Raw genomic sequence first — 26507 nt, forward strand, 5'->3', positions numbered from 1 at the left:
CGGGCGGATGACGCGGCGCGCGGGGCGGCACGGCAGCATGGCGTCTGTGGTGCTGAGCGAGGCGGAGAAGGTGTACATCGTGCACGGCGTCCAGGTAGCGGAGGCTGTCCTGCGGATTGCAGCTGGTCCTCGAGTCGCCGGGGAGGAGACTGGGGTGACCTTGTGGTTAAACAGCTCTGCGGTCCGCGTTTGCAGCCCAAAGCTGGCAGCGTGGGAGTTTTTAGGAGATGGGGATGAGCGTCCGCATAAGGAGCGATCACCCTTGGACTTTCTGGGTTAATAAGATTCCGACTTCAGCAGGAATCCTTGGGCAGTCCCTGGGGCAGTTCTCAGCGAGGAGCATCGTTTCCACGGCCATCCATTCAGCCTCGGCACGCTTTACTAGACCAAGCCTCAGGTTTCTCCTCTAGGAAACCGGGATCTGGGGGTGGGCATCTGGCCCGCTTTCTCTCACCCCGTGGATGGGAGGCGCAGAGAGCATGCACCTGAGGCGAAGGAGCTTAGGAAATATAAATCGCCTTAGGAATAAAGGGAGAAGAATTTTTAAAAAGCGACTTGGCATTCGGTGGCATAATTGTTATCGTTTTCCATTTGACAGTGGAGAACTAAAATCCCCAGGCAGCTGTAAATGAAGATCTTCTGTGCTCAGTCTTCAACCCCTGGTTTTGACCACTGCAGAACAAGGGTTGAGGACTGTTGTACCTGGCAACGATATACCGGTGCCACCCTCTGAGTCTATTCACACTTGTTAGCTCCCTGTGTCCTTCTCCCATCAGAATTCTAAAGCACACCTCTTTCCTTCGTGCCTTTCCTCTGCCGTGACCAAATGCAAAGTCAGTATTCCCATGATGTAGCCATCAGATTAAATTAATCCTCTGTCACTTACTGTGAGTAAAGGCCATGCCTCCTTTAAAATTGTGACCTGGTGTTATCTTCTGTACCCTTTATAGACTAAGAAACGTCAATAATTAGTTACCAGATTTCATATTAAACCAGGATAATAAAATCGGAACTTACAATCTCACGAGCTTTTTAGTTAGAGGATTAGGAATAGTGGAATATATTGGAAATGAAGTAAAGAATGCTGAACACCTGGCTCATGGTCAGCCCTGAAAAAAATGTTAGCTCCCTTTCTTTTCTTTTTCCATATATCTAATTAGCTTTTATTCACAATTCATGGATCAGGGCAGCCTCCATTCTGTTAGCTCCCTTTCACTTTTTTTTGTCTTTTTTCATCAGTGATAAGGCTTTATCCTAAACCACTCATACTGAATTCCCAGTCTTCATAGTGACTCCATTAAGGACTTAGCCTTTGGCTATTGGGACTTAAATTCTTTTGATTTGGGAGCTAGGAATTCTTAAATTATATCACGAAAAGGGGTAGGAAGTGCCTTGGGGTCTCTGGAGCACAGGCTCTCCTGTATTCTATGGATCACATGGTCTATGTGGCTATCAGACTGTCTCTGGTGATACTTCTTTTCTCTGCCAAAGTGTATGTCTTTTCTGTCACTTCTTGCTGTCCAGCTTCCTTTCTATCTTGGTGAAATCTGTACACCTCCTCCACCTTAACTTTTGTGTGACCTCTCTAGCCTCCCATCACATCATGACCTGTCAGCCCCTGTTTAATTCCTCTCTTCTCTCAAGTGTTTCCCAGATCAGCGGTCAGATTCCAGTGAGAGAATTGGTTTGGCCTTCTAGTATTTCATGATTAAAAGTTAGTCATCTTATGGATAGTATGCTTTTGGGTTGCCTACCTACTTCTGACCCTGGCTATTTTGGGTGGATGATGATTTAGTTGTGTGGCTGTTGCAGAACTATAGGTACAATGGACTTTTCCAGCCTATTAAGTTCTGTGTCCATAATCTGGTCATTAAACTGGCCCCCATAGGGTCAGACCAGGCCATGGCAATTGATTAACTTATGCATCCTTGGAAAGGAAAATTTGTAGCACCAAACAGGCTTTCCTCTTGGAGCTCCAGGAAAGCTGATTCATTGTATGTTCTTGGTTATTGAAGGAAAATGTAGCTCAGCCAATGGTTTCCATTTCTTTTCTGTAGATTTAGCTTTTATTTTAATGTGTGCCTGGGGCACAGCACAGAAGAGAGGGAACAGGGCTTGAGCCTGATCTTCAGCTATGAGATTGAGAAGTCAGCATTTAGTTGCTCAACCTGGCAATGGCAGAACTGGAATCATCCTTCAACACTCTTGCTTTTTAGCCCTGTGCTCTTTCTATTTACAAACCCGTGGCACAGAAAGTCTGTGTCCAGGCACTGTGGGGTGCAGCCTTGTGGAGCCACATCCTTTCAAAGAAATGCAGGACTACTCAGGAGGCTTGGAAACTGAAACGGGAATGAGTGTGTATTTTTGCTGTGTCTTGGACTTGGGCCTGCAAAGCTGGACTAGAAGAGGTTTGAATCTCAGCTCTCTGAGAAAGCTCTGAGGTACTAGATAAGCAAAACAAGGTAGATGAGAGCTTAGCTGAGAGGACCACTCCCAGTCTGAAACTCTCCTAGTGGATTAGGAACACTGGGAGGCTGAGGCAGGAGGATTACAAATTTGAGGGCAGTCTCAGAAACTTAGACCCTCAGCAACTTAAGACTTTTTCTCAAAATTAAAAAAGAACTGAGGATGTAGTTCTTTGATCTCGGTGGTAAGGTGTTCTTGGGTTCAATCCCCAGCACACTCCTCCCTGCAATAAAAGTAACAGGACTAGGGACTGGGGTTATGGCTCAGCAGTAGAGTGCTCGCCTTGCATGTGTGAGGCCCTGGGTTGGATCCTAAGCGCTACATAAAAATACATACATAAATTAAATAAAGGTATTGTGCCCCACTACAACTAAAAAATTAAAAATAATAGGACTGGATTACTTAGGCATTAGGCAAAACAGCTCTGAGCTGAGTTCATGTCTTCTCTTACAAATAGGAGATAGACACTTAGTGCCTCGGTTTTCTAATGTATAACCCCTCTCCAGGGATTTTGACGACTTCCTGAGCGAATACATGCTCCCAGTAACAGGAGAAAGAAATGGTTACCCTGTGCAGGGGGCTCCCCTGAAATGATTTATAACCTTTGGATTCTCCTATAACTGTGTTATGTTGAGGTTATTCTTGCTTTATAGATGAAGAAACAGACTCAGAGGTCTTAAAGAACTTGCTCAAGGTCACCAAGCTGGTATGTTAGAGTCCAGATTTAAATATTCAAAGGAAGGTCCTTGTGATAATAGCTATGTGAGTTGCCAAGAACTAGCCCATCATAGGGAAGCCTTGGATCTAGAAGGAGCTTCGGTCTCTGCTTAGAGGACTGGTCTTCACTCTATGGTGTCCATCAGCTTGATTTTTAAAATGGAACTTTCAATTCAGGGCAACCTGTGTTTAAATGTTTATGTGTGGGTTAATTTCTTTGCTCTTGAGTGTTGCTGATAAATAAAAATCATGGTAGGGCTCTAGGCTCTGAGCCAGGCCAGGCAGGTTTGGATGATTTCCTGTCTTTTAAAAGGAAAACTGGATTTCAAAAAAGTTGCCCTAGGTACAGTCGTTCATGAGCTTAGTTAGGTTTTGTGTTTATTTTTCTTCTATTCTTTTGGATGTACCTTATGCATCCTTGGAAAGGAAAATTTGTAGCTTTTCATTTATTTCTTATTTGTCCTCTGAGCCTTTTCCAGGAGGCAGAGAAATTAAGAGCTGGAAAGGCAAGATATAATGAGGCCTCATTTTCTTTTCCATCTGAGTATAAGTGAGTTCAATTATAGGTAGACCTTTATTTTATTTTAATGTGGTGCTGAGGATAGAACCTCAGTGCTTCACGCATGCTAGGCAAGCACTCTACCTCTGAGCCACAACCACAGCCCCTGATTGGCATTTTAAAAGCAGTATTTAGGAGTCTGTGACCTTGTGGCCTACTTGCTTTCGGGAGCTAATATCATCATCAGGACCACCTAGTAGAGCCAGCTGCTTGGTCAAGACTGTGCTGACTGCTTTTGTACAGTGGAGAGACCCTTAGAGGCAGCAGGCTGTGTGAAGTAGAGGGGAAGTATCTGGCTTGAAGTTCAAATGCTGCTTACTGGCTTTGTGCTCTCAGGCCTGTTACTTGGCATCATTCAACCTCAAGTTTCCCCATTTGTGAAACAGAGTGAATAAATACTATCTAAAAAGGTTATCATAAAGATTAAATACATTAACTGTGTGGTGTTCCTAGCACATTATCTGATATAATGAATGCTCAGTAAATAGCTGGTATTGTAAATAATTGCAGCCATTTAAATTTATAGATCTGTACAGTTAAAGAATCACTTTTGAAACTGTCTAATTTGATCTTTTACAAGTGAGGAAACTAGCCCAGAGTGGGAAGGGACTTGTCCTAAGTCAAATGGCTAGTTAATGGTGGGACCAGGCCTGGTCCCATCTGTTACTAATTCCCCTAGTGATTGTTCAGTCTTGTACCTTGCCTGTAGCCCAGAAAGGAATCCTTGTAAATGATGTTTTGGGGGCTGGATATGCCTGGGACCTTGGACAAATGGGGATGGGGAGAAATGAGGTGTCAGAGATGGACCTGAAAAGCCTTTTAAAATGATTGGCATTTTAAAAGCAGTATTTAGGAGTCTGTGGAAAGGAAAGGGGTGTGAAGAGACAGTGACAGAGTTATAGAATCCTCTGGTGATGAGGGATCACTTTATGGCTCACTCTCCCATGCTTGACATTCTGTTGCTTTTTGAGTACATGTCCCCCGGACTTATAGACTGCTTCCTGCCAGGAAGTAGACTGGCAGTGATTCCGCCTGGTTTATGGAGTTTATTTTCTTTCATTAGAAGGAATTGAGAGGGTTCTAGAGCTGAAACAAATATGACAGATGGTTGTAGTTAGTACTGTGTGGTGGGAGCATGCAACAATGTTTTGTTTTCCTCTGTTTAATTTCTCAAAAAAAAAAAAAAATCATTCACATACACAGTCATCCAGTTTAAAGATAAGTTTCTGACAGGTACATACTTCAGAGCAGTGGTTTTCATTTAGTTTATATTTTGGGGTGCATCAACTCCTTGGAGAATCTGATGAAGCTAATGATTATTTTTCTGAAGGAAAAAAAACTGCTTTCATAAAATATTTACAAAGAATGAAGAAGATCTCTGTGAGCTGATTTGGGGCAATATAGTATGTGTGCATATGTATTTATTGTCTGGTTAAGGTTTTTTTAAAGCCAAGTGTAAAAGAATTTACACCCTAGTATGCCACCCTTCATACAAGGAATATAAAGGAGACGTAAAAAATATTCGTGTATCTGCTTATCTGTGAAGAAGAAATACAAGAAAGATAAACCAGAAACCAAAGACATCTGTTATCAACCTGGGGTGGACAGGAAAGGGGTGGAAAGAAGAGGGACATGAAAAGAGCGCAGGGCAGGTAAGGGGAGAGTGGCATTTCTCCGAGCATACCTTTTCTGATTAGCTTTGACTAATCAGAAAATTAGCTTTTTAGGACCATAGTGATATTCCACATACTCAAAAAAGGAAGTAATCAGGATGTGGGGAACCCAAACTGAAATACAGTTACAAATGAGCCTGTTAGTATATAAACAAAGGAATGCCACCACCACACAGGAAGGGCATGGGGAAGAAAATAACTAACTTAAGTAACTAGAGGACACATTTTGACTGGGTACCAAGACTGAAGACAAAAAACTTTCAAGTGTAACTGTATTCTTTTGGTTAATTTGTTTCTCATGGTGAGGGTGGGTGCTTGTGTGTTACACTCAGAATGGACAAATAGGTAAATACATTATAGGTAGAATGTGAGAGCCTGTGTTATCTCTGAGAAAGAAGTGACACAAGAAAAGGCTAGAATGAACCCTGAGGCTTTTAGATTGGAGTTGAGCTCTCAGCTTGACTCATGATATTTTAATAAGATGTGTACATACAGAATTAAATATAGATTGTGTATATGTGGGTTAGTATACATACATAATGTTTTTTAGCTTAGCTGAGAAGTTCTAGAAGCAGTGATGTTCCAGGAGCAATGAAGATTCTGGGCTTTAAGTACCGTTTTCCAGGAGGAGGAACTAGGGCTCCTTGGAGACGTGCTGATCACTAACTAGGGCAAGAGTATGGGAAAAACAAGAGGCTGGAACTCTTGTGTTTGTGTTCTCAGAATGTAGGAGATGCTCCACAAAAGTTGGAAGCATGTTGAAAGAGCACAAGAATCAATCCAAAGGTGCTCCCAAAGGCCAAATCTGGAATGCTTTCAGCAACAAAATAAAATATTATAAGTGTAGCATAAAATAGACATGAATGAATTGTACAAATATAAACAATTTAAGAAGTAAATACACGGGCAGAGGGACAGGAGTGTGTAGACCACCTTAAAAGCCATCTTCTGCAGCAGGGGTTGGCAGACTGATCCTGGAAAGGGCTAAGTAGGAAAGACTTGGGGGCTTTGCAGATTTCTGACTCAGTCTCTTCCCTCTGCTACTGTAGTGAAAAGCATTCATAGTACCTAAATGAAGGGGCATGGCTATGATCTAGTAAAAACAGCTATGAAAACAAGTGACCTATAGGCCCTGCTTTGTTGACCCTGCTTTAGCAGATTAAATATCTTTAGCTGTTACAAAGTAGATGTTTGTATTTATTTTGTATTTTGGGGGGAGGCAGGTGCAATGAGGACAGTTATACCCTGTAGCTCTGACAGCTCATATTTCTTGGTACAATTTCAGCCTTGCAGATTTGGAGAGAGATGGCTTATTTTGTCCCTTCTCCAGGTTTTGCATGTTTTCATGCACATATTCTGTATGGCAAGATGTAGTATGGACTTTGCAGTCAAACAGACTGCAAAGAAAATTTAGCTTTGTCCTTACTAGCTATAGGACCTTGGACAAGTAACTTAAGTTCTCCATTTCCTCACATGTAAAAGAGTGACATTGTCATTAGTCATGAGGACAGAAGTTTGGATGATCCACTAAGAGAAAAAAAGATGTGTACTGCGTATTTGTCTAGGTAGCAAAAGGTTGAGTCTTTTTAGCAGACTGTTGTTGGTTTGGGATCACAACTTTGGGACTGCTGTTGTTGCACTTAGGAAGACCTCCGTGTGGATGGCCGCAGCTGTGAGGACTACCGATCTGTTGAAGTGGAAACTGATGTGGTGTCCAACACCAGTGGGTCTGCAAGGGTTAAACTGGTAAGTACTGTGGCCACAGTTCATGCTCAAGTAGAGAAATGGGTAGGTGTCAGAGAGCCAGCTGTAGACCTCTGCTGGCTTTTGGAGTGCAAATCATCCATGCAAAGGTCCAAGTCCCAATACTGCTCCTAAGAGTGTCCCCCAGGGCTGTATGTCTGGAATGGGAGGGAGGTGGTGTCTGGCTGTCTTCCTTGAGTAAGGAGCCTTCTCAAATGTGTCTACAGGGCCACACAGACATCTTGGTGGGAGTGAAAGCAGAAATGGGGACGCCAAAGCTGGAAAAACCAAATGAAGGCTTCCTGGAGTTCTTTGTTGACTGGTTAGTACTATGCAGCTGTTTTTTTTTTGTTGTTGTTGTTGTTGTTGTTTAATATTTTATTTTAGTTATACACAATACGTTTATTTTGTTTATTTATTTTTATGTGGTGTTGAGATTCGAACCCAGGGCCTCGCATGCTAGGCGAGCGCTCTACCGCTGAGCCAAAACCCCTGCCCAATGCAGCTGTTTTTAAAGAAAAATGATTTAAAAGGTGAGGATTCAGAAAATGAACCTCCAATCTCCTGTTGAGCCCGCTCATATTTTGTATTTATTTAATCATTCAACTCTCCGGGAGGTATTTACTGACCTTCTCCTGTGTACCAAGTGCTAGGAGGTCTTGGCAAGAGTCCTGCCTTTGTCTTAATCGCCTGGCCCTTGCTAGGCCTCATTTTCCCTGTCTGAAAAAGGAGGATATCAGCCAAGCAATCCAGCATATGGTTGGTGTGAGGATCAAATTAAGCAATGTGACATGTATAACTAATTAGAACAAATTTAAAAATGTTTAAAAAATTTTAAAAAGTAAGCAATGTATATTAGGATGCTTTGAAAAATACCAAATTCAGATAATAAGAATCATTATTTGGTCTTAAATGCCCTGTTTTTCTTCCTGCTCTAGCTCTGCAGAAAACTGTTCATGATTTGTTTGGCAGATGAGGCCTAGAGTCAGCCAAGCAGGCATCAAGGATGCTGGAAAGACCAGGGCTCTGCAGTGTCTGTGCTCAGCCCTGGGCCCAAATCTCACTTCTTCTCTGGTCAGCTGCATGACCTCAGACTGGTTTCTCAGTCTCTCTGTGCCTGAATTTTTTCATCAAAAAATGAAAATAATAAACAGGTGGGCTTCTAATAAATACATGTCTTTCACCCTTCCAGGGTTGGGGCTTTTATTGAGTCACTTGCGTGGTCTCCCCATCTATCTGTAACCTTGTTTCTAGAAGCTCTGTGTTGACAGTAGGCCTTCTTGAAGTAGGCAAGGCTCTAGTGGCTCATGCTAGATGTAGTTGTATAATGTGGATTGGGTATTGCCTAAGACCACCTCCACATTGAAAGATTTTCTAGAAGGACTCACAAGTCTTAGTATATAGTTGTACTCATTGATGAGATTTTTTGCAGCAATGAAAATGCAGCAACCCATTTGTGACGACTTGACACCCAGGATTTTTGCTGGGGGATGGTCACATAGGCACCTTCTGCTTAACACATACCAAAGTTTCAGACTGCCAGAAGGAAAGAAAGTGTTCAGCATAAAACATTTGTACAATCTAGGTACAGTGGGCCACCGCTCTCAGTTTACTGTTGACTGGGAACACTGAGCCACGTTCCCAGATGTCACCTAGGACCAACTTTGCAAGTAGGCCCTCCTAAAGGTGGCAGCCCCAGGCTGTGATGTCAGCTCTTTTTTGCACAGATGGGAATCCACATTTGCATAGCAAGTTAATCTTTCGATCTTTACATGCAAACACGGAAGTTGATCCTCACAATGCTTCAGTGAAAAAGATAAGAAATGGAGTTTATAGAGGGGAGGAGTTGACTTTCTCAGAGTCCTGTAGTTAAAAATGCCAGCTTAGGTCTATCCAACTCTGAATTTGCTGCTCTTGTTGCTTTATGTGGCCTGCTGAGGTCCATTTTAGAGGGGCATTGTGCTTGGAGGTCCAAGAACTATCCGTGTTCATTGTGTTTTTTTGGAGTGGGGGGTACTGGGGATTGAACTCAGAGGTACTTGGCCACTGAGCCACATCCCCAGCCCTATTTAGAGACAGGGTCTCACTGAGTTGCTTAGTGCCTTGCTTTTGCTGAGACTGGCTTTGAACTCTCGATCCTCTTGCCTCAGCCTCCGAGCTGCTGGGATTCCATACGTGCGCCACTATGCCGGGCCTGTGTTCATTTTTTGGCTAGTTTTCTTCCCAGCCCATTCCTGTCTCCTGTCCTGGTTCCCCACACAGTCTCCTCCTGGTCCTACTCAGCTGCTTTCACTGGGTTGAGGTGTTCAGTGGATCTGGCTCTTTCTTGGAGTTAGTGTGGATGGTAATGACCTGGTTCCAGCCCTGTTTATCCTTTCCTTTGCTCTGGCAGGGAGCAAAATACCTCTTTGGTCTTGATCTGCGTAATTCAAAGCAGTGAACAATCACTGAGGAGCAGACAGCTTGTGAGAGGAACTATAATTTGCTCTTCTTTTCTTCCCTGTCATTATCCTCATCTCATTCATCCTAAGCACATAGTGACAGTCTGCTCAGTCACACCAAAGGGAGGGCGCCACCCTCAGATGCTTGATATGGGGTTTACATTTTATTGTGGCTCTCTCAGGACAGCCTGCTACCCTTGTCCCTTTCTTATCTCAACTGTACAGGGAGGGTGACACTCATGTGAAAAAAGCCTTTGAACTGCCTCTTTTCAAGATCTAGGCTCTTGAAGTAGACTCAGTTTTCCTGCCCGCTATTCTGTTTTCCTCCTTTGCAAATGTCAAAAGGACCTCAACAGGCCCAGGAGCTCCAGGTGCCCAGTAGTTTTGAATATTTCCTGAGATGCATGGACTCAAGGTGACACACTAGCATCTTTAAGTGGCTCAGCTAATGTGAGCACCTCAGGGAATAGAGTTACCATGAGAGATTCACAAATCGCCGCCCACATCAGAACATCACTCTAGTCTTCAAGGGCCAACTGTAAATTGCATAAACAGGCAAAGCCTTTCGTTCCTACCAGATGAAAGGAATAGCTTCTGAGCACCTGTCACTGAGCCCAGCAGAGGGGGTGCTGCACACCTGCAACGCACCCTGGGGCTCCCTGGTGAGTTCAGGCACTTGCCTATCCATAGGCTGAAACATAGTTGCTCCCCAGAGGGAGAAAAGTAATTGGTGTTAGGGTGGTGTCCCTGTTGCCACTCTGAGCCTAGTTTGATTTAATTCCTTATCAACAACTTCTAGCTTTAATTATTTAAATTCCCAGAGGTAGAGAGGTCTCAAAGATAATTGCTTTTCTGCTAACTCAGTTCCCTTCAGTTTTGTACTTGGGGTGATAACGCACAAGCCCAAGGAGACACCGCTCCTCACCCTCATCATTTATCCCGCTTCTTGGGATGATGAGAAAGCTGGGTATGTCTCACAGCCCTTGGAGGTTGCTCCTGACTTCCCTGCCTCTGAGCCCTGTCCCAGAGATGTCTGGCAGCATCTTCACTAAACTGGAAGCAAAACAGACCATCTAACCCTGTCAGTGTCTTTGGTTTATTTTTGCCAGCCTGAGCATAGGCCATTTTAAATAAGACTTTGAAACTTTAGGAAAAATTTCTTACCTTCCCAGAGGAAGGTAAGAATTTAAGAAGCTGATGTCATCCTGAGCTTCCACTAGGTGGCAGGCCATCAAGTCACTTTTATTATTTTCATGTGGGGCTGAGGATCGAACCCAGTGCCTTATACTTGCGAGGCAAGCATGCTCTACCACTGAACCACAATCCCAGCCCTCTTTGCTACTTTTTAATGGGATCACTTGTATTTTTCACTAATATAGAACCAGAATCTTTGAAACCTGCATTGCTGGGTGGCACCACTGTATGTCTTCCATTCCTTGCCGGCTTGGTGCTGCTTGAAGGGAATTAAGGGGCTCAGTCCTTGGCTGAAGGGCTGGAGGTGGGAGCAAGGCAGAGAGTCATCCTGAAGAAGCCATTTGAGGCTGGTTGTACTCAGAGTCTCCAGAGCTGATGAGATAACTTGCAGAAACTTCAAATAGGAGCTGACAATGAAAGGTTCCCCTACAAATGGGGAAGCTTTTGTAGGCTTAGAAATGAGCACATACACAAAATGAATAACCAGCCGGGGTAGGTGACTGCTAAAGGAGTAAGGTCCCAAATTAGCCCTGTCCTAGGTACCCACTGAATCCTTTTTCTAATGTGGCCTGGCCTGACCTTTTTGGAAGAGTCTGTAGATTTCAGGCTAGATTGATTGCATGGGAGATAACATTGGACCTATTGCTTAGTATCATTCCATGTAGATATGGCCTTGATCTCAACCTACCTCAGTTAAACCAGAGATGTGCCAAGCAGGGGGTGCAGGGTGGATGGAGGTAATGAGTCAGGAAGAGTAGAGAGTTGGGAGGAGCAAAGTGCCCAGGATCTTTTGTTAGTGCATCCAGCTCAGCAAACTGTTTCCCAACAGCTCTGCAAGAGGGACTGGGTCATGCTTTATGGAGGACCTGAATTGGTTTGGTAACTATAAATGCTGAAAGCATTTGGTTTTATGCCCAAAACCCCACATCCCTACTGAAAGGATATATTGTGATGCATAAGAGCAGGGGGCTAGAATTACAGCTTGTATTCTCTTTCTCCATTCTTCCTTTCTCTCCCTCTCTTTCTCGTTTGTATTTAGCAGAGAAGCTTTTTATTTAGAGTTCTCTTGGTCAGCATTCTTTGATTGTACTTGTGGTCTGGTAAAAAGTCCCAAGTCCTAAGACCAGAACACCATTCATTATCTCGAAGTAAAACATAAGCCCAAGGAAAAGCTACTCTGACTGATATCAGTCTACAGATCAAGCATGCAGAGCCACAAATACAGGGAGAGTACAGGGTAACCTAGCAGTTAAGGCCCAAACTGGCTGGGATAGAATCTTAGCTAAACAGATACTGGTCACATGCCCTTGCACCGATCGCATAACCTTTCTGATTTAGTTTCCTTATCTCTTGATGTCAGGGACAGGGGATGTAGTTCAGTGGTAAAGCACTTGCCTAGCATATGTGAGGCCCTGGCTTCCATCCCCAGCACCACAAACATAAAATAAAATGGGGTTAGTACCTCCTGGAGTTGCCGTGAGAATTTAATGGGTCAGTACACCGGAAGTGCTAAGGGGTGTGTAGCACATAGTAAGCATTTAAAGACATTGTTAAGTTTCCTTCCTTATAAAATGAAAAAGAGTTGGCCCCTCCAGGTCTCACACTATTATCCTGTAGATCACAGCCTATCTGTAAGATTCACCTAATAGAGTAATTTTTAAAAGGTGAACTAAAATACCTTTAGAAAGCCTGGAAAGTGTCAGTTTGTCAGAAAAGGTCCTTATGTATTGAATGCCCCAGTGATGAGGTAGAACCCTCATTTCTGTACTCCAATATCTAACACCCCGCCCCATCCCTAGCTAATTCTTTGGCAAAATATGTAATTTCTGGCTTAATTTATCAAAAGTACTGTGCTCCATCCCCTACCCTGAGCACTTACCTTCCATTTTCCCAGCCTTCTCTCCAGTCACTCCATGGCAGGGCACCTTGCAGACAGGAACATGCCATAGTCTGATGAGGCTCTAAACCTTCCTCTTTGCTTGTTAGTAGGGCTGAAAGAATAAATGTATGAGATTTTCTTTTCAAATTAGCCTAGACTCAAAAAAGCAATGGGACATGGTTTTGAAGGTAGATTGATTTAGACATTGGGCCTGGAAACTGAACGGTAGGAAAGGTCCTGTAGGAAAGGTCCTGCTTTAGCCCCCAGTGCTTAGTCACATGTAGAAGGATGTACCCACTGCATTTGGCAGAAGATAAACATTTAGAGGACGAGCATCTCCAACTGCGTTTGTCTGCACAGAGATGTATATAGATATATTTTTAAGCACAACAAAGGATGCAATATTGATTGCTTAGTGTTTAAATTAGAAACAGGTTATGTTTTGCTACCTGTGCAAAATAAAAACTCGGTCCCTGGTGACTTGATTATTTCTCTGTAACTGAACTGCTTTTCCCAGCTTGATGCTTTAGTCCAGCAGAGATAGCAGGAGGGTCAGCAGCGTTGCTATGGCAGTGATGAAGTTTCTCTTGGAGATTTTAAATTGGGGTTCTGCTGGCTGAAGGTGGTGAGGGAAGACAAGGTAATTAGAGAAGCAAAGTTATACAGTGACACAATCTGATTCATTCCCTTTTTTTGCTGGTGATGGGGGTACCAGGGATTGAACTCAGGGGTACTCAACCACTGAGCCACATCCCAGCCCTTTTTTGTATTTTATTTAGAGACAGGGTCTCACTGAGTTGCTTAGAGCCTCACTTTTGCTGAGGCTGGCTTTGAACTTGCGATCCTCCTGCTTCAGCCTCCCAAGCTGCTGGGATCACAGGCATGTGCCACTCCGCCCAGCCTGATTCATCCTTACTCTTATATTATTGATTGAGGTTTTTTTGGGTAGTATACAGGTGCTATGGGCACAGCCAGGGGCTGTCATGCATGTTTTGCTTCCCCTATAACCCCCTTACCCTGCCTCTGTGGCTTCCCAGCTCCTGCTCATCTTTGAGTTTGAGGCCTTCTATAGCTCTCAGTGTTAATTGACAGCTGCCCCCCACCTCACTGTTTGCTCTCTATCATCAAACCCCCCTACTTCACTGGGACTGCTGCAGTGTACAGGTCATCCACTTTCCTCCATCTCCAGGTCATGAGTGGCAGGGGCAGGGCTGCTACCTTCCAGATGGATGAAGGGTTGGGAAGTTTCAATGTGATTTTGAAAAGTCCTTGCTGAAATGGCTGGTTTCTTACCTTTCCTGGCCTCTATTGTTAAAGTAGAATGATTAAAGTTTACTTATTTCACAAACCTATTAAGGGTTTGTTTGTGTCAAGTCAAAACTCACAAAATTTTCCTGTTAAACACTTTTGGATCGTGTTTAGGATGGTAAATATTGAATGTTGTAGTTCTTTGTTGAGATAGTAGGGTGTACGTGTCAAGAGGCCAAAAAGGAAACATTTTTTCTCTTGAAAAATATCAAATAAAGTAAAAAGGAAGGAGGTGACCTGGTATTTAATCTGCCATCAGTCTTTCTCTTACTGTCATTTTCCTTCTTTTCTGTATAGTGATAATGTAAAGTTTATGACATAACTCTGACATGCTATCATACATACCTTCTGAATCATTCTAGAAAGGTTACTGTACTTACACCGTGGTTTTGGTATGGAAAACTAGGGATGGTGGTGACTGGAAAACTGTACAGATTCTTGAGACCTCCCAGCTCCCTAGGCCAGCCAGTGAATATTTATTGTCCTCTGAAGCTAAGAAAGTTAATTGTTACCACCCAAGTTTCACATACCATCATTGTCTTGTTTCTCCTTGCTGAAGATGGCTTCTGCTAGAGGTCACTGGGAAGACCCGTCACACACATTGACGAATCTAGGGCTCTGTGCTGGGCTAGTGCATTGCATGTGTCTGGAGGCTGGGAAAGTGGCAGATGCTACCTTTTTTCTAGTTCAACAGTCTTTTTTTTTTTTTTTTTTTTTTTTGAGGTGCTTGGAATCAAACAGGACCTTATGCATGCTAGACAAGTGCTCTAATACTGAGCTAGAATATCAACCCTCAGTGACTTTCCTTATAGCATCTGGCTCCATTCCGTTCCATGGAAAACTGGAATAGAGAGCCTGACCCCTGTGTTTTTTGCAAAGATTCATTCAGCTTTTCTCTTTCCGTTCTTTTAGTTCAGCCAATGCCACTCCTGAATTTGAAGGTCGGGGAGGTGATGACCTTGGTACAGAGATTGCTAACACCCTCTACCGGATATTTAACAATAAGAGCAGTGTGGACCTGAAGTCCCTCTGCATCAGTCCGCGGGAGCACTGCTGGGTCCTCTATGTGGATGTACTGGTGAGTGTCACGTTGCTATGCCAGCCGCGCTCTATCTCTGCTGGAGCCCTGTTGACCTACTTTCCTCTCCCTGCTTTTTCCTACTTCAAGTGGATGCTTTCATCCTCCAGGTGAGATAATTTGGGGGAAAAAATGGCCTCCTGTGATAATTCTCTTAAGATAAATGTAACGTATGTACAAGTAGCATATATATAATCCCATTCTAGAATAAAATTGTAGTCATATTATACTAGCTCCTAAAGTTGTCTGAAGAAGTTACTAGAAAAGAAAAAAACAAAAAACAAAAGATGCTGTCTGGATAGTGCTACACAGAATAAAGGGCAGAATTCTGACTAGTTGGAGCATTCTGTGTGGAATGATGATAAGTTCTTTTTTATGTAAATTTATTTTATATATGATAGCAGAATGTATTACAATTCTTATTACACATATAAAGAGCAATTTTTCATATCTCTGGTTGTATACAAAGTGTATTCACACCAATTCGTGTCTTCATACATGTACTTTGGATAGTAATGATCATCATATTCCATCATCATTAATTACCCCACGTCCCCTCCCTTCCCCTCAATCCCCTCTGCCCTATCTAGAGTTTGTCTATTCCTCCCATGCACCCACTTTCTACCCCACTATGAATCAGCCTCCTTATATCAGAGAAAACATTCAGTACTTTTTGTGGGGGGATTGGCTAACTTCACTTAGCATTATCTTCTCTAACTCCACCCATTTACCTGCAAATGCCATGATTTTATTCTCTTTATTGCTGAGTAAAATTCCATTGTGTATATATGCCACATTTTTTTTATCCATTCCTCTATTAAAGGGCATCTAGGTCGGTTCCACAGTTTAGCTATTGAACTGTTGTCATCCTCAGTGAAGTTCTTAATTAGAAAAGGATTTTTAAAACATTATTAATGAGGTAGATCAGTTTTTGTCATTCACATCTTTTGTGTCTGTGGAGGATTCCTCTCCCATGAAAACAAGTGTTTGCTTTCAGCCTTGGTGGAAATGTGCTTCATGCATGTGAGGTGGGGTAGACTTTTGTTTGCGGAGTAAGTTATTATCCTAAATCGAAAGACATAGTGAATAGATTGAGTCCCTGTTTGAAGCAAGGTGGTGGCAATTCAGTCTTGTCACTGGGATTATGAAAAGGGAATTTCCTGTAAGTCTTCAGTAGTTGATCTAGGTAGTCCCCAGACTGGGCCCATCTTTAGCTATTAGCTGGGCACCCTTCCGTGTTTTCTTCCTTTTGCTGCAGACACATCTCTTTATAATCAGATTATCCATCAATGTCCAGTGTAGTATTTGTCCCCAGATGACTTATTCTATGAAAGTAGTTTTAACTTCATGGAAACTTTGCCTTCTTTTGGTCTCCATAGTTCCTTAATGGCATCAATTTTTACCCCAAGTGAGTTAAGTATTAGAACTTTGTTGCACTAACAGTGTATGGCTGACATTTGTTGGGGAGTTGGGTCACCAAGTTGTTTTGAAGTGGTTCCTGGGAGTGGCCATGAGAACCAGTGTGTGGCCATGGCCTTGGGCATGGGAAGGAAAGAGCCGTGGAATCATCGCAGCACCCTGCAACTGGTGTTAGGGGTGAGGGAGGTGCTGGGCCTAGGTATCTGAGAGAATAGGAGAGAAGTCCAGGGGGAGTGGATTGTGCGTGGAGAGGCACATTTCCCTCTTGGTAGGCTGTATTTCCTGGCAGTGTGCTTTAGAAGATGCCTCATGAAAGAAGCCCTTCATCCCCAGAATGTTACAGGGTACATTGTGCTGTTCCCCTAAAAGAACATTTTAGGCTTTGTGCATCTGATAGGCTATGTTTGTGACCAGATATATCTTCTCTGGCTGTGCTTTATGTCACCTTAGGAATTCTTCCCTGGAGAGGGTGGGCTCCTGTGACCTGTTGTGGGACCCCAGTCCTGGAGTGTCTCTAACCTAGATGCCTCTGTCTCCTGTGTCCTCTCTGCATATTCTAGGCCTATGCAGGTAGCCCAGTCTGGCTGCTTTGGGCCTCTCTACACCACCCACTCTCCCAGGTGCTTCTTGATTCTACCGTTATCTTTAGCAAAGAGAGTCTTGATAGGCTGCTCTGCCCTAGCAGAGAGAGGAGGGTCTGGTCTGTGAGCACCATTTGCAGAAAGCAGGAATTGGGACACAGTGTAATAAAACAGCAATCATCACATGGAGACTAGAGTAAGAATACAGATTGCACCCCCTGCCCAGCTGTATTTTTAATAGGATCCCCAGGAGATTTGATTGCACAGCCAGGGTTAGGAGCCTCAGCTATCAGCGATGAAGATGGGGAGGAACATGCAGCATGCTTCCTCAGAAAGTCTGTGAGAGACAACTGCAAAATGAAAGAGTCAATCAGTATTTACTCAGAAAACTTAGCTACTGCTTACTGTGTGCCAGATGTGCTCCTGAGAGCTTTGAAGATACTCACTTGTTTAGCCTTTGTAACAGCTCTTCAAGGTAGCTGGGATTTTTGTCCTCCACAGGTGGCACAGAGAGCTCGTGTACCAGCAGGATTGTGTGGTAACTGGTGAAGACAGGAATCAAATTCAGGCTGTGTGGCCTGGAGCCCCTCTGCTGAGTCGTGTTCTGTGTCTGAACACCCACCAGAGTGGGAGGGAGCCTGGGTATGAGACGAGTGAGTCACAGTTACAAAGCCAGGTGGGAACAGAGGCTGGGACCTTATTAGTAGGTAGGATTTTACAAGGCTCTAGGAAAGAGGGTATGTGGACTTGAGGTTCAGTGGAGAGCATAAGGGCGGAAGGTGGAGATTTACACAGGGTGTGAAGTGTGACGATATATTCTAAGTGTGTCATTGGCTCTGACAGGGCCGAGCTTGGGGGCCCAGGCACAGGGCACAGGACTTGTTGTCTTCTGCAAGTGACTATTGACCTTCTCCATCGATGCCCTTCTCCTGGGCTCTGGGGATAGAGGGATGAACAAAAGCAGAATCCCAACCTTCATGAGTTTACAGTTCAAATGAAGAGGAGATAGATAGAAATATGTGATTTTCTTTCTAGATGTGGCTTCACTTTTTTTTTACTTGGGCAACCCAGTTGGCTTTATTGCAGAATCTCAGGCCAGAGCTTCTCTGAAATGAGGACAGCCCTTGATAAAGGGCTCCAACTTCCCCTGCAAAATGAGCACACACAGGTGCTGTCAGCTCTTGCTCAAGGGCAGAAGCTTGTGTGAGACCTTAGTTAATGTAAAATGTGGTGATACTTGTCTGAGCTTCAGGTGTACCTTGACAGTCACACGAGAGATAATCCCACATGCATGACTGGTAGCTGCAGCATCAAGTAGTCCCCAGTCCCTTCTTGTGGGAAGCTAGGCATGTGCTGTCAAAGACTGGAGTGACACTTGCATGCAGTTTGGAGCTATCTGGGCAAAACAAGGGCGATCAGTGTGTCGATCAGTGCTGCCCAATTGCTGGTGTGCCTGAGAGGAGCATCACAGCAGCCAGGGCCAGCTGTCACTTGCACGTGCCCTGTAAGCACAGCCAGTGTGAGGCAGCACTGTGGATAGGTGAGCATGCTGTGTCAATGAGACCGCATGACTAGCCAGGGGAACAGCCCATGTTCTTACAATATATGCTCAGCATTGCTTAGGAATCTGTGTCTGTTAAGTGGGATAATGCAGTAATAAATGATGCTTGCTTTTTTTTTTTTTCTCTCTCAATCCCTGTCTATCTTAGCTGTTGGAGTGTGGTGGAAATTTGTTTGATGCCATTTCCATTGCTGTGAAGGCTGCTCTCTTCAATACAAGGTAAGTCTTCCTGGAAACAGCTCTGGGCCTGCCTGGCTATCTTCTGGCTAAAGCTCATCTGCTCTGGACGCTGCCACATGTAGGAATGACCAGCTGGGCTGAATCTTATTGGGTTTTTGTTCGAGGAACTGGAAGGAGCACCAACACTGTTTCCATTTGGAAACTTGGATAGACCACCTCTTTCTGGCTTCTCCAACTCAGACTATAGTGATTGACACTAGGGGTTGAAGTGTTTTTCTAGCACCCAGCTCAAAAACATTGCCAGCACCTCTGAAGGCCCCAGCCCTGTACTCCTATGCAGTACTAACAATACCACTGTAATGAAGCAGATTAGTTTTGTACTTGATATGAATGAAACTGCACTGTTTTTTGTGTTTGCCTTACTCTCTGAAGATTGTGTTTTGAGACATCTGTATTGTTTCCTGTTGTCATCCATGCTTTTTGCCATATGGTATTCCACTGTGTGAATATGGCAGTTTATCCATTCTGTTGATGAGCATCTGAGTAATTTCTAGTTTTTATCTAGATAGTACCGAATGTGAACATTTTTGTGACATGTTTTTTGGTACGTGTATTTACCCATTGCTGCTGGGGAGGAGTGAAAGTTTGAGCTATGGGACATGGCTATGCCTCGTTTTAGTGGATACTACAGAACAATTTCCCAAAAGTGAGTTTACCAGTTGATGCTCCCACCAGCTCTATTTGAGTTCTGGGTTGGTCCATGTCTCTGCCAACCCTTGGATTTTTTTTTTTTTTTAACTATTAATCTCTATGGTATGTCTTGATAATCACATGTATTTTTAATTTTCACCTCTCTGATGCATATTTAAATTGAGCACCCTTTCATATATTTATTGGCTACTTGGCTAGCCTCTTAGGAAGTCCTCATTCATGTCTTGCTTGTTTTTCATGGAAGGTTTTTATTTCATCATCAAATCTAAAACTTAGTTTTGCTGGATATAAGATTTTTGGTTGGCATCCATTTCTTTCAGAGCTTGGTATACGTTGTTCCATGATCTTCTGGCTTTGAGGGTCTGGGTTGAAAAATCTACTGAGATATGAATTGGTCTCCCTCTGTATGTGATCTGATTCCTCTCCCTTGCGGCTTTTAAGATTCTATCCTTATTCTGTATGCTAGGCATTTTCATTATAATGTGCCTTAGTGTAGATCTGTTGTAATTTTGTATATTTGGTATCCTGTGAGCCTCTAGTATCTCATTGAAGAGATTGTGCATTCCTTTGGTTTGAAATTTTGTGCCTTCCTCTATCCTTTCCTCTATCTAACTCCTAAATTTGGTCTTTTTTTTTTTTTTTTTTTTAATATTTCCTAGGTGTCTCTCTCTCTCTCTCTATCTTTATTTATTTTTATGTGGTCCTGAGGATCGAAAGAAAAAAATTCATTTATTGTGGAATTGGGGTTGTGGCTCAGAGGTAGAGTGCTTGCCTAGCACTGAGTTCAATCCTCGGCCCCACATAAAAATAAATGTATTGTGTTCACTCACAACTTAAAAAATAAATGCTAAAAAAAAAAAAAAAAAAATTCATTTATTGATGGACCCTGAGAGTGATGGGGAGTGGTGAACCAGGGCCTTACTCTCTGACAATAGCCCCAGCCTTTTTAAAAATTTTATTTTGAAGCAGGGTCTTGCTAAGTTGCCAAAGCTGGCCTCAAACTTGCAATTCTCCTGCCTCAGGTTGTAGGCATGCGTCACCATGCCCAGTGTGAGTAGAAATTTTTAATTTTGCTTCTACTTCCAGGATACCAAGAGTTCGTGTTCTGGAGGATGAAGAGGGATCGAAGGACATTGAACTCTCTGATGACCCTTATGACTGCATCCGATTAAGTGTGGAGAATGTTCCCTGCATCATCACTCTGTGCAAGGTGTGAGATTGTATCTTACAGTTTTTGTTCAAGGGACCTTGTGGAGGTGGGTCTCCAGTCCCAGCCTGTTGAGATTGCTTGTTATAGTTTCACCAACCATGCAGAAGTGGCTTCAACACAAATCCAATGATTTAATCATATGAGGGACCACTTCCACCAGGAGCTCTTCTTTTTATCCGGAGGATATGGTGGAGCGCTGGGAACACTCACAGAGGCTCATAATAATAATAGCCAGAGTTTGTTAAGCTCCTTCTGCATGCCATGCACTGAATTGCAGTGCTCTCTGGGCATATTTCCTTCAGCTCCTTTGTTCTGGTTGGGTCATGGTAGAGTGGCAAACAGTGTTCCCTCTGTGGGCTTGAATGTCCACATCTATGGACTTAAGGGGTTGGAGCGGGTCCTTGGTGTGTCATTTGTCAGGTGGTTTTCACAGAGCCCAGAGGCCCGTGGAGCCTGACATCTGGTTGATGCTGGTGTGTAACTAGCCCTGCCCTGGGCTGTACAAAGGAGCTTTGGATGGCTGGGATTGTGGCTAGTTTCATAACAATAAATAAGGCTGAATGGGTCAGGTTTAGTTCCACTAAAATCATTTCATGAACCTGGAGTGTGGTGAAACATTCAGACAGAAGGATATTGGGACTGACCAAAGCCACCTGCATTTGACTTATATTTGAGCTTTTCCTTTAGCATTGGCCCCCTTTATTTGCCATTTGCAGTGAGTGAAACTTCATGTGGCCTCACATGAGTTTCTTCCCTGTGCCCCTCTGTGGAAAGCCTTGATGGCCTCTGACTTAGATGGTCTCTGACTTCCCTATACCCCATATTTTCATCTTGAGTTTCTGTGACACCACTTACATAGCAGCCTATGATAGAAATGTTGAACATTCCTTCAGGCATTTTTCATCTAAACTAAGGTCTTGAGTGGGCAGTGCAGGGCCTCTGCCTGGTGTAGATATGGATCACCAAGCCACTGAGGTGGGATCTCTGACATGCATTGCCATGCATGTTGTGTTGCCCCTGCTTTGCAGATTGGCTACCGGCATGTGGTAGATGCTACTCTTCAAGAAGAGGCCTGCTCTTTGGCCAGCCTCCTGGTATCAGTGACCAGCAAGGGAGTGGTGACATGCATGAGGAAAGTGGGAAAGGGCAGTCTGGACCCTGAGAGCATCTTCGAGATGATGGAGGTGAGGTGGTAGTGCTGAGGCTGAGGCCTGGTTGGGGGTGCTGCTGCTTCCAACCCACTTGGTTACCCATGGGAATCCTCTCTGTTCATACCCTTGGCTTCAGATTCAGAGCTTGGAGAACAGCTGGTGGGCTGGGTGTCTGCTGACGTAGCCCAGGCCAATAGAGGTTCTGGTTTGGAGATGAGGGATCTGCCAGTAGGGTTACTTACTCTCAGTAAGTCCCTCTGCGTCTCTGACCCCAAGTTGCTACATGTCTGTGAGAGTTTTGGACATTGGTCATGTCAAGAATCACTTGAAATTCCCAAATCATAAGTTTGCATGATTTTATGAGGGAATTAATTCCTGGATGACTAATTCCTGTTCTTTAAGGAAATGTAAAAGTAGAACCAGTGGCTAAAGGGTGGCCATCTCTCAGATTCTTCACAGGTCTAGAAGTGTTTAATAGGGACTAGCAGGAATGGTGGGAAGTCCTGGGGATGGGAAGCCCCTTTAGGGCAGGGTCCTGGGCCTGCTCACCTGTCTTTCCAGAGATCCATCCCCTGCCTGCCACACACATCCTCTTCAGCTTTCTGACTGAATTGCCAGGAGCAGTTAGTGGGATCTGATGATTTATTTTTTCTTAGCTATCCACTCTATCACCATATAGTCCCTCAAATCATGGTTTTCTTCATTCTTAATGAATTCTCTTTTGGGGGGCTGGAGGTGGATCTTGGAGCATAAACCTAGAGGTATTTTACCCCTGAGCTATATCCACAGACCTTTCTATTTTAAGATAGGGTCTCACTAAATTGCTTAGGCCATACTAAGTTGCTAAAGCTGGCCTTGAACTCGTGATCCTCCTGCCTCAGCCTCCCTAACTGCTGGGATTACAGTTGTGCACCACCAAACCCAGCTAGTAGTAATGACTTTTCAGTAATGATTCCAAGCATTGGATGTCTGTGTTTCTCCTTTTGTCATTTTATTTAAAAGAACAAAATGGGCTGGAGGTATAGCTCAGTGGTAGAGTGTGTGCTTAGCATGAATGAGGCCTTGGGTTTTATCCCCAACACCAAAACCAAACAAGCAGAAAACCTAACAAAAGAACACCAAGGACAGTGCATTTGGTGTGGAGGATCCAAGCATGGGCTGGGAAGACGTGTTACCAGAGTCTAGGCCACAGTTCCCTCGCGTGCAGAATGGGCATGGCTATATCTGCCACTGAGGTTGCTCTGAGGGCTGTTTGAGGGTGTGGAGGAGAAGCATGCGTCAGAGTGCCTGATATGTTGCCTTCTCAGTACTTGTGAGCTCTTATTCTCTGTGCTCTGCTAAGCCTAGGTTCAGGTTTTTCCAGAATCACTTTTCAATGCTTTAGAAGTTCTACCAAAGGCCTCTCAACAAACTTGTTTTGTAAGTCTCCCCACCCAAGAATTTTATGGGAATTTCAGTGCTTCAAGTATCATTTAATCTTCAGCAGCCCTGTGAGGTTACGATTGTTGCCACCCTCACTGTGACAGATGAGTAATCTGAGGCACACAGAGGCTGAGCTACTTACAGCCACACAAGCTCATAGGTGCTAGAGCTGGGATTCCCACCCACCCTGGGCCTCCAGAGCCCTGCAAACTATGTGCTGCTGAACCTTGCAAGCCAGGTCTGCTCTGGCTGCCATGGTAAGCTGAGCTTTGTCCTCCTCGGGGAATTGGGGACGAGGCCTGTAATACAACCGTAGCCCTATGGCCCTGCCTCACTGTTTGTCTCCCACAGGGCACAGCAGCCCTGAGCAGCCCTGCAACACCTCTGCTGGTGAATATCCATGCTCTGTGGTCTCTTTCCTGCCTGTTCTGAAGCACTGAAGCCCTCTCAAGTTCTGGTGTCCTTTGCTTATATGATTAATCAGTTCCCCTGTTTGATGGACCTTGACATCTTTTCTTTTTCTAACATTATCATATAATCTTTTCAAAGGCATTTCGAACCTGAACCCTACTGTTACATTTGTAACCTTGATCTCTTCCCAAACTTTTAGACTCAGATCATCTTCTCACAAGCATTTTTCAGTTATCTCTGGAGGCTCATCCCCCACTATAGCAGGGGCCAGGGGAGCAGGCACACAGGTTGCTTCCTTGGCCTGTGTCTGGGAGAACTGGGGAGGAGTCCAGGGCTGACATTATTGAGAATATGACCATTGGCAGAGTTGAATTCACTCTGCTATGGGAATGTGAGGCAGAGACATATGATTGGTTCATTGTAATCTTTCTTTTTTTTTTTTTTTTGGGGGGGGGGCGGTGGGTACCAGGGATTGAACCCAGGGACACTTAACTACTGAACCACATTCCTATTTTAATTTTTAAAATTTTTTAAAATTTTGAGACAGGGGCTTGCTAATTTACTTAGGGCCTCACTAAGTTGCTGAGGCTGTCTTTGAACTTGTAATCCTCCTGCCTCAGCCTCCTGAGCCACTGGGATTACAGGTATGTACCACCATACTCAGTGGCTCATTGTATTTTTTTAAGTATATATTTTATTTGTTCTAATTAATTATACATGACGGTAGAATTCATTTTGATACATCATACATAAATGGAGTATAACTTCTCATTTGTCTGGTTGTACATGATGTACATCACTACATGAAATAGGTCATGTAATCACATATGCATTCATTGTATTCTTTTTTTTTATAAATATTTTTTAGTTGTTGATGGACTTTTATTTTCACTTATTTGTTCCTGGTGCTAAGAATCAAACCCAGTGCCTCACGCATGCTAAGCAAGTGCGCTACCGCTGAGCTACAACCCCAACCCTGCATTTGTTGTATTCTTAAAATGATTCACAATCCTAGAGACAGAATGATAGTTCCTCAAAGAAAGATGTTTATGTTTAGGGGGCTCCCTTGTGTCTGCTGTGTAAGAGCTAATTACTCAATCTGTGGGTTGTCTGACCTTGATGTGTCTCAGTTCAATATTCCAATATGTTTAACATCTCTTTGAGGCAGTAACATGAAGACCCCATCCAGGTGCTGACTTGGTCACATCTGAGCAGTTCTGCCTAGAGGCTTGGTGGGAGGTGAATTAGAACCTGCTTATTAAAATGTCCTTGGCACCATCTGTTCCTTCTCCAGCAGAATGGATTCTCTGTGGTCTCCCTGTGCCTTGTCACTACAGGGCAGTCATGTAACCATGCCCAGATTTGGTTGACAACATTGCTGCCTGTGCCATCAGGAATGCTAAGCATGAGCTAATGGCCAGGGCAGCCTTTCCTCCTGGGCAAGTGTCTTTTTCTTTCTTTCTTTTCTTTTTTTCTTTTTTTTTTTTGGTATGGAGGTTTTTCCAGAATGCGACCATTATGTTGCTGGGGTTTGTGGTTTGTTTTGTTTTGATTTTAAAATCCTCCAAAGGTTGGGAGTGTGGCTTAGTGATAAAGCACTTCGTTAGCATGTGTGAGGCCCTAGGTTCATCCTTAGCAGATGGAATTGATTTTAGCACTGGGAAGGTGGCTGGCTGCAGGGGAAGCGCTTTCTGTGCCTGTGTGCCTCACAAGTGACTGCTCTCTTCCATCCCCTCCCTGTCCTGCAGACCAGCAAGCGAGTGGGCAAGGTGTTGCACACCTCCTTGCAGAGCATCCTACACAAGGAAGAAAGCCTGGGGCCCAAGAGACAGAAAGTTGGATTCCTGGGATGATCGGCCCATCATCCCTTCTACGTGGATTGTTTTTGTTTTATTTTTCCTTGTAAACTGAAGTTTGTATATATTTTTCTTAACTGTTACAAGTTTAAGGCAACATTTGTACTGGTAAAATTAAAGTCTATTTTCAGGTCTGGTTGGGTATGGCCAGAGTTCTGGAGCTGCAAGCCACCAGTTCAGAGTTCGGCTGCCAAGGGAGAGGGCCCTGGGGAGACTCTTGCCGCAGGGGTTCAGAACAACAATAAGCACTGGAATAAAGACCTGGCAGGAAGTGGCTTAAAGGAAATGCTTATGATATGTATCCATGCATTTATTATTTTTACCACAGAGCTTTCAAAATAAGAGTCACCAAGGACAGTTCATTTACCTTGTTTTTGGTGCTCCTCGGGAATGTGGAAGGAGGCACTTGGCCATAGTTCCAAGCCCAGGGCTGGTGAGCTTCCTAGGTCACTTCCCAGATCCAGGCCAGACTCCATAGGGTCCGGGGTGGAGAGGCTACTTTGGTTCTGAGCCAACCTTCCTTATCACTGCTGTTTTGAAATTGCTTTGTGTTATGTAATCACTCCCTGGTGTTTCATAAGATTTATTGTTTTATCAGCATTAAGAAGGCTGCTTGAGAGATGTTGTCATTTGATTACTCAGCTGGTCTTCATACTCTGGGGAAGAAGGAAGGCATTCTTGATGGCCTGGAGGCTCTTCCTTTAAGCCTGTTCTCCACTCCCAGTGCAGTGAGTTGGAATTGAGTCTCTTTGTGAATAGAGCAGTCTTTTTTTTTTTTTTCCAGGGGAACCAAACTCCTAAATCCATCTTAAAGACCCCTGGGGAAGTTGCTGATTCACACAGGGGCGTATTTCAGCCATGGCATTCGCTGTCCGCATTTCAGTTAGACAAATGGGGTAAGGTGTTAGGAATTTATCGCCTGATGGAAATAACACAGCGTGAGCTGA

The 26507-nt window shown here is 43.9% G+C and overlaps 1 protein-coding gene across 1 annotated transcript; it reads left to right on the top strand.

Moving 5' to 3' along the window:
- The first annotated feature begins 11 nt into the window (after nt 1-11).
- Nucleotides 12-25694, top strand: Exosc7 (exosome component 7). Its single transcript, XM_046437565.2, has 8 exons — nt 12-94; nt 7060-7161; nt 7386-7480; nt 14893-15058; nt 18768-18838; nt 20597-20720; nt 21749-21904; nt 25453-25694. Exons 1-8 carry the CDS (start codon nt 38-40, stop codon nt 25555-25557), a joined length of 876 nt encoding a protein of 291 aa, XP_046293521.1. The 5' UTR covers nt 12-37; the 3' UTR covers nt 25558-25694.
- The last annotated feature ends 813 nt before the right edge of the window (nt 25695-26507 follow it).

Source organism: Marmota monax, unplaced genomic scaffold, assembly GCF_021218885.2.
Source record: "Marmota monax isolate L192 unplaced genomic scaffold, Marmota_monax_Labrador192_F-V1.1 WCK01_AAM20220418_F8-fsc00021, whole genome shotgun sequence".
Classification (NCBI taxonomy): domain Eukaryota; kingdom Metazoa; phylum Chordata; class Mammalia; order Rodentia; family Sciuridae; genus Marmota; species Marmota monax.

What these genes read in the sequence shown, in the direction of transcription:
- Exosc7 (XM_046437565.2), top strand. Translation starts at nt 38, where the DNA reads ATGGCGTCTGTGGTGCTGAGCGAGGCGGAGAAGGTGTACATCGTGCAC. An exon ending in CTGGAGTTCTTTGTTGACTG is followed by an intron (nt 7,481 to 14,892) that starts GTTAGTACTATG and finishes CCGTTCTTTTAG; the next exon opens with TTCAGCCAATGCCACTCCTG. An exon ending in TCCTCTATGTGGATGTACTG is followed by an intron (nt 15,059 to 18,767) that starts GTGAGTGTCACG and finishes TGTCTATCTTAG; the next exon opens with CTGTTGGAGTGTGGTGGAAA.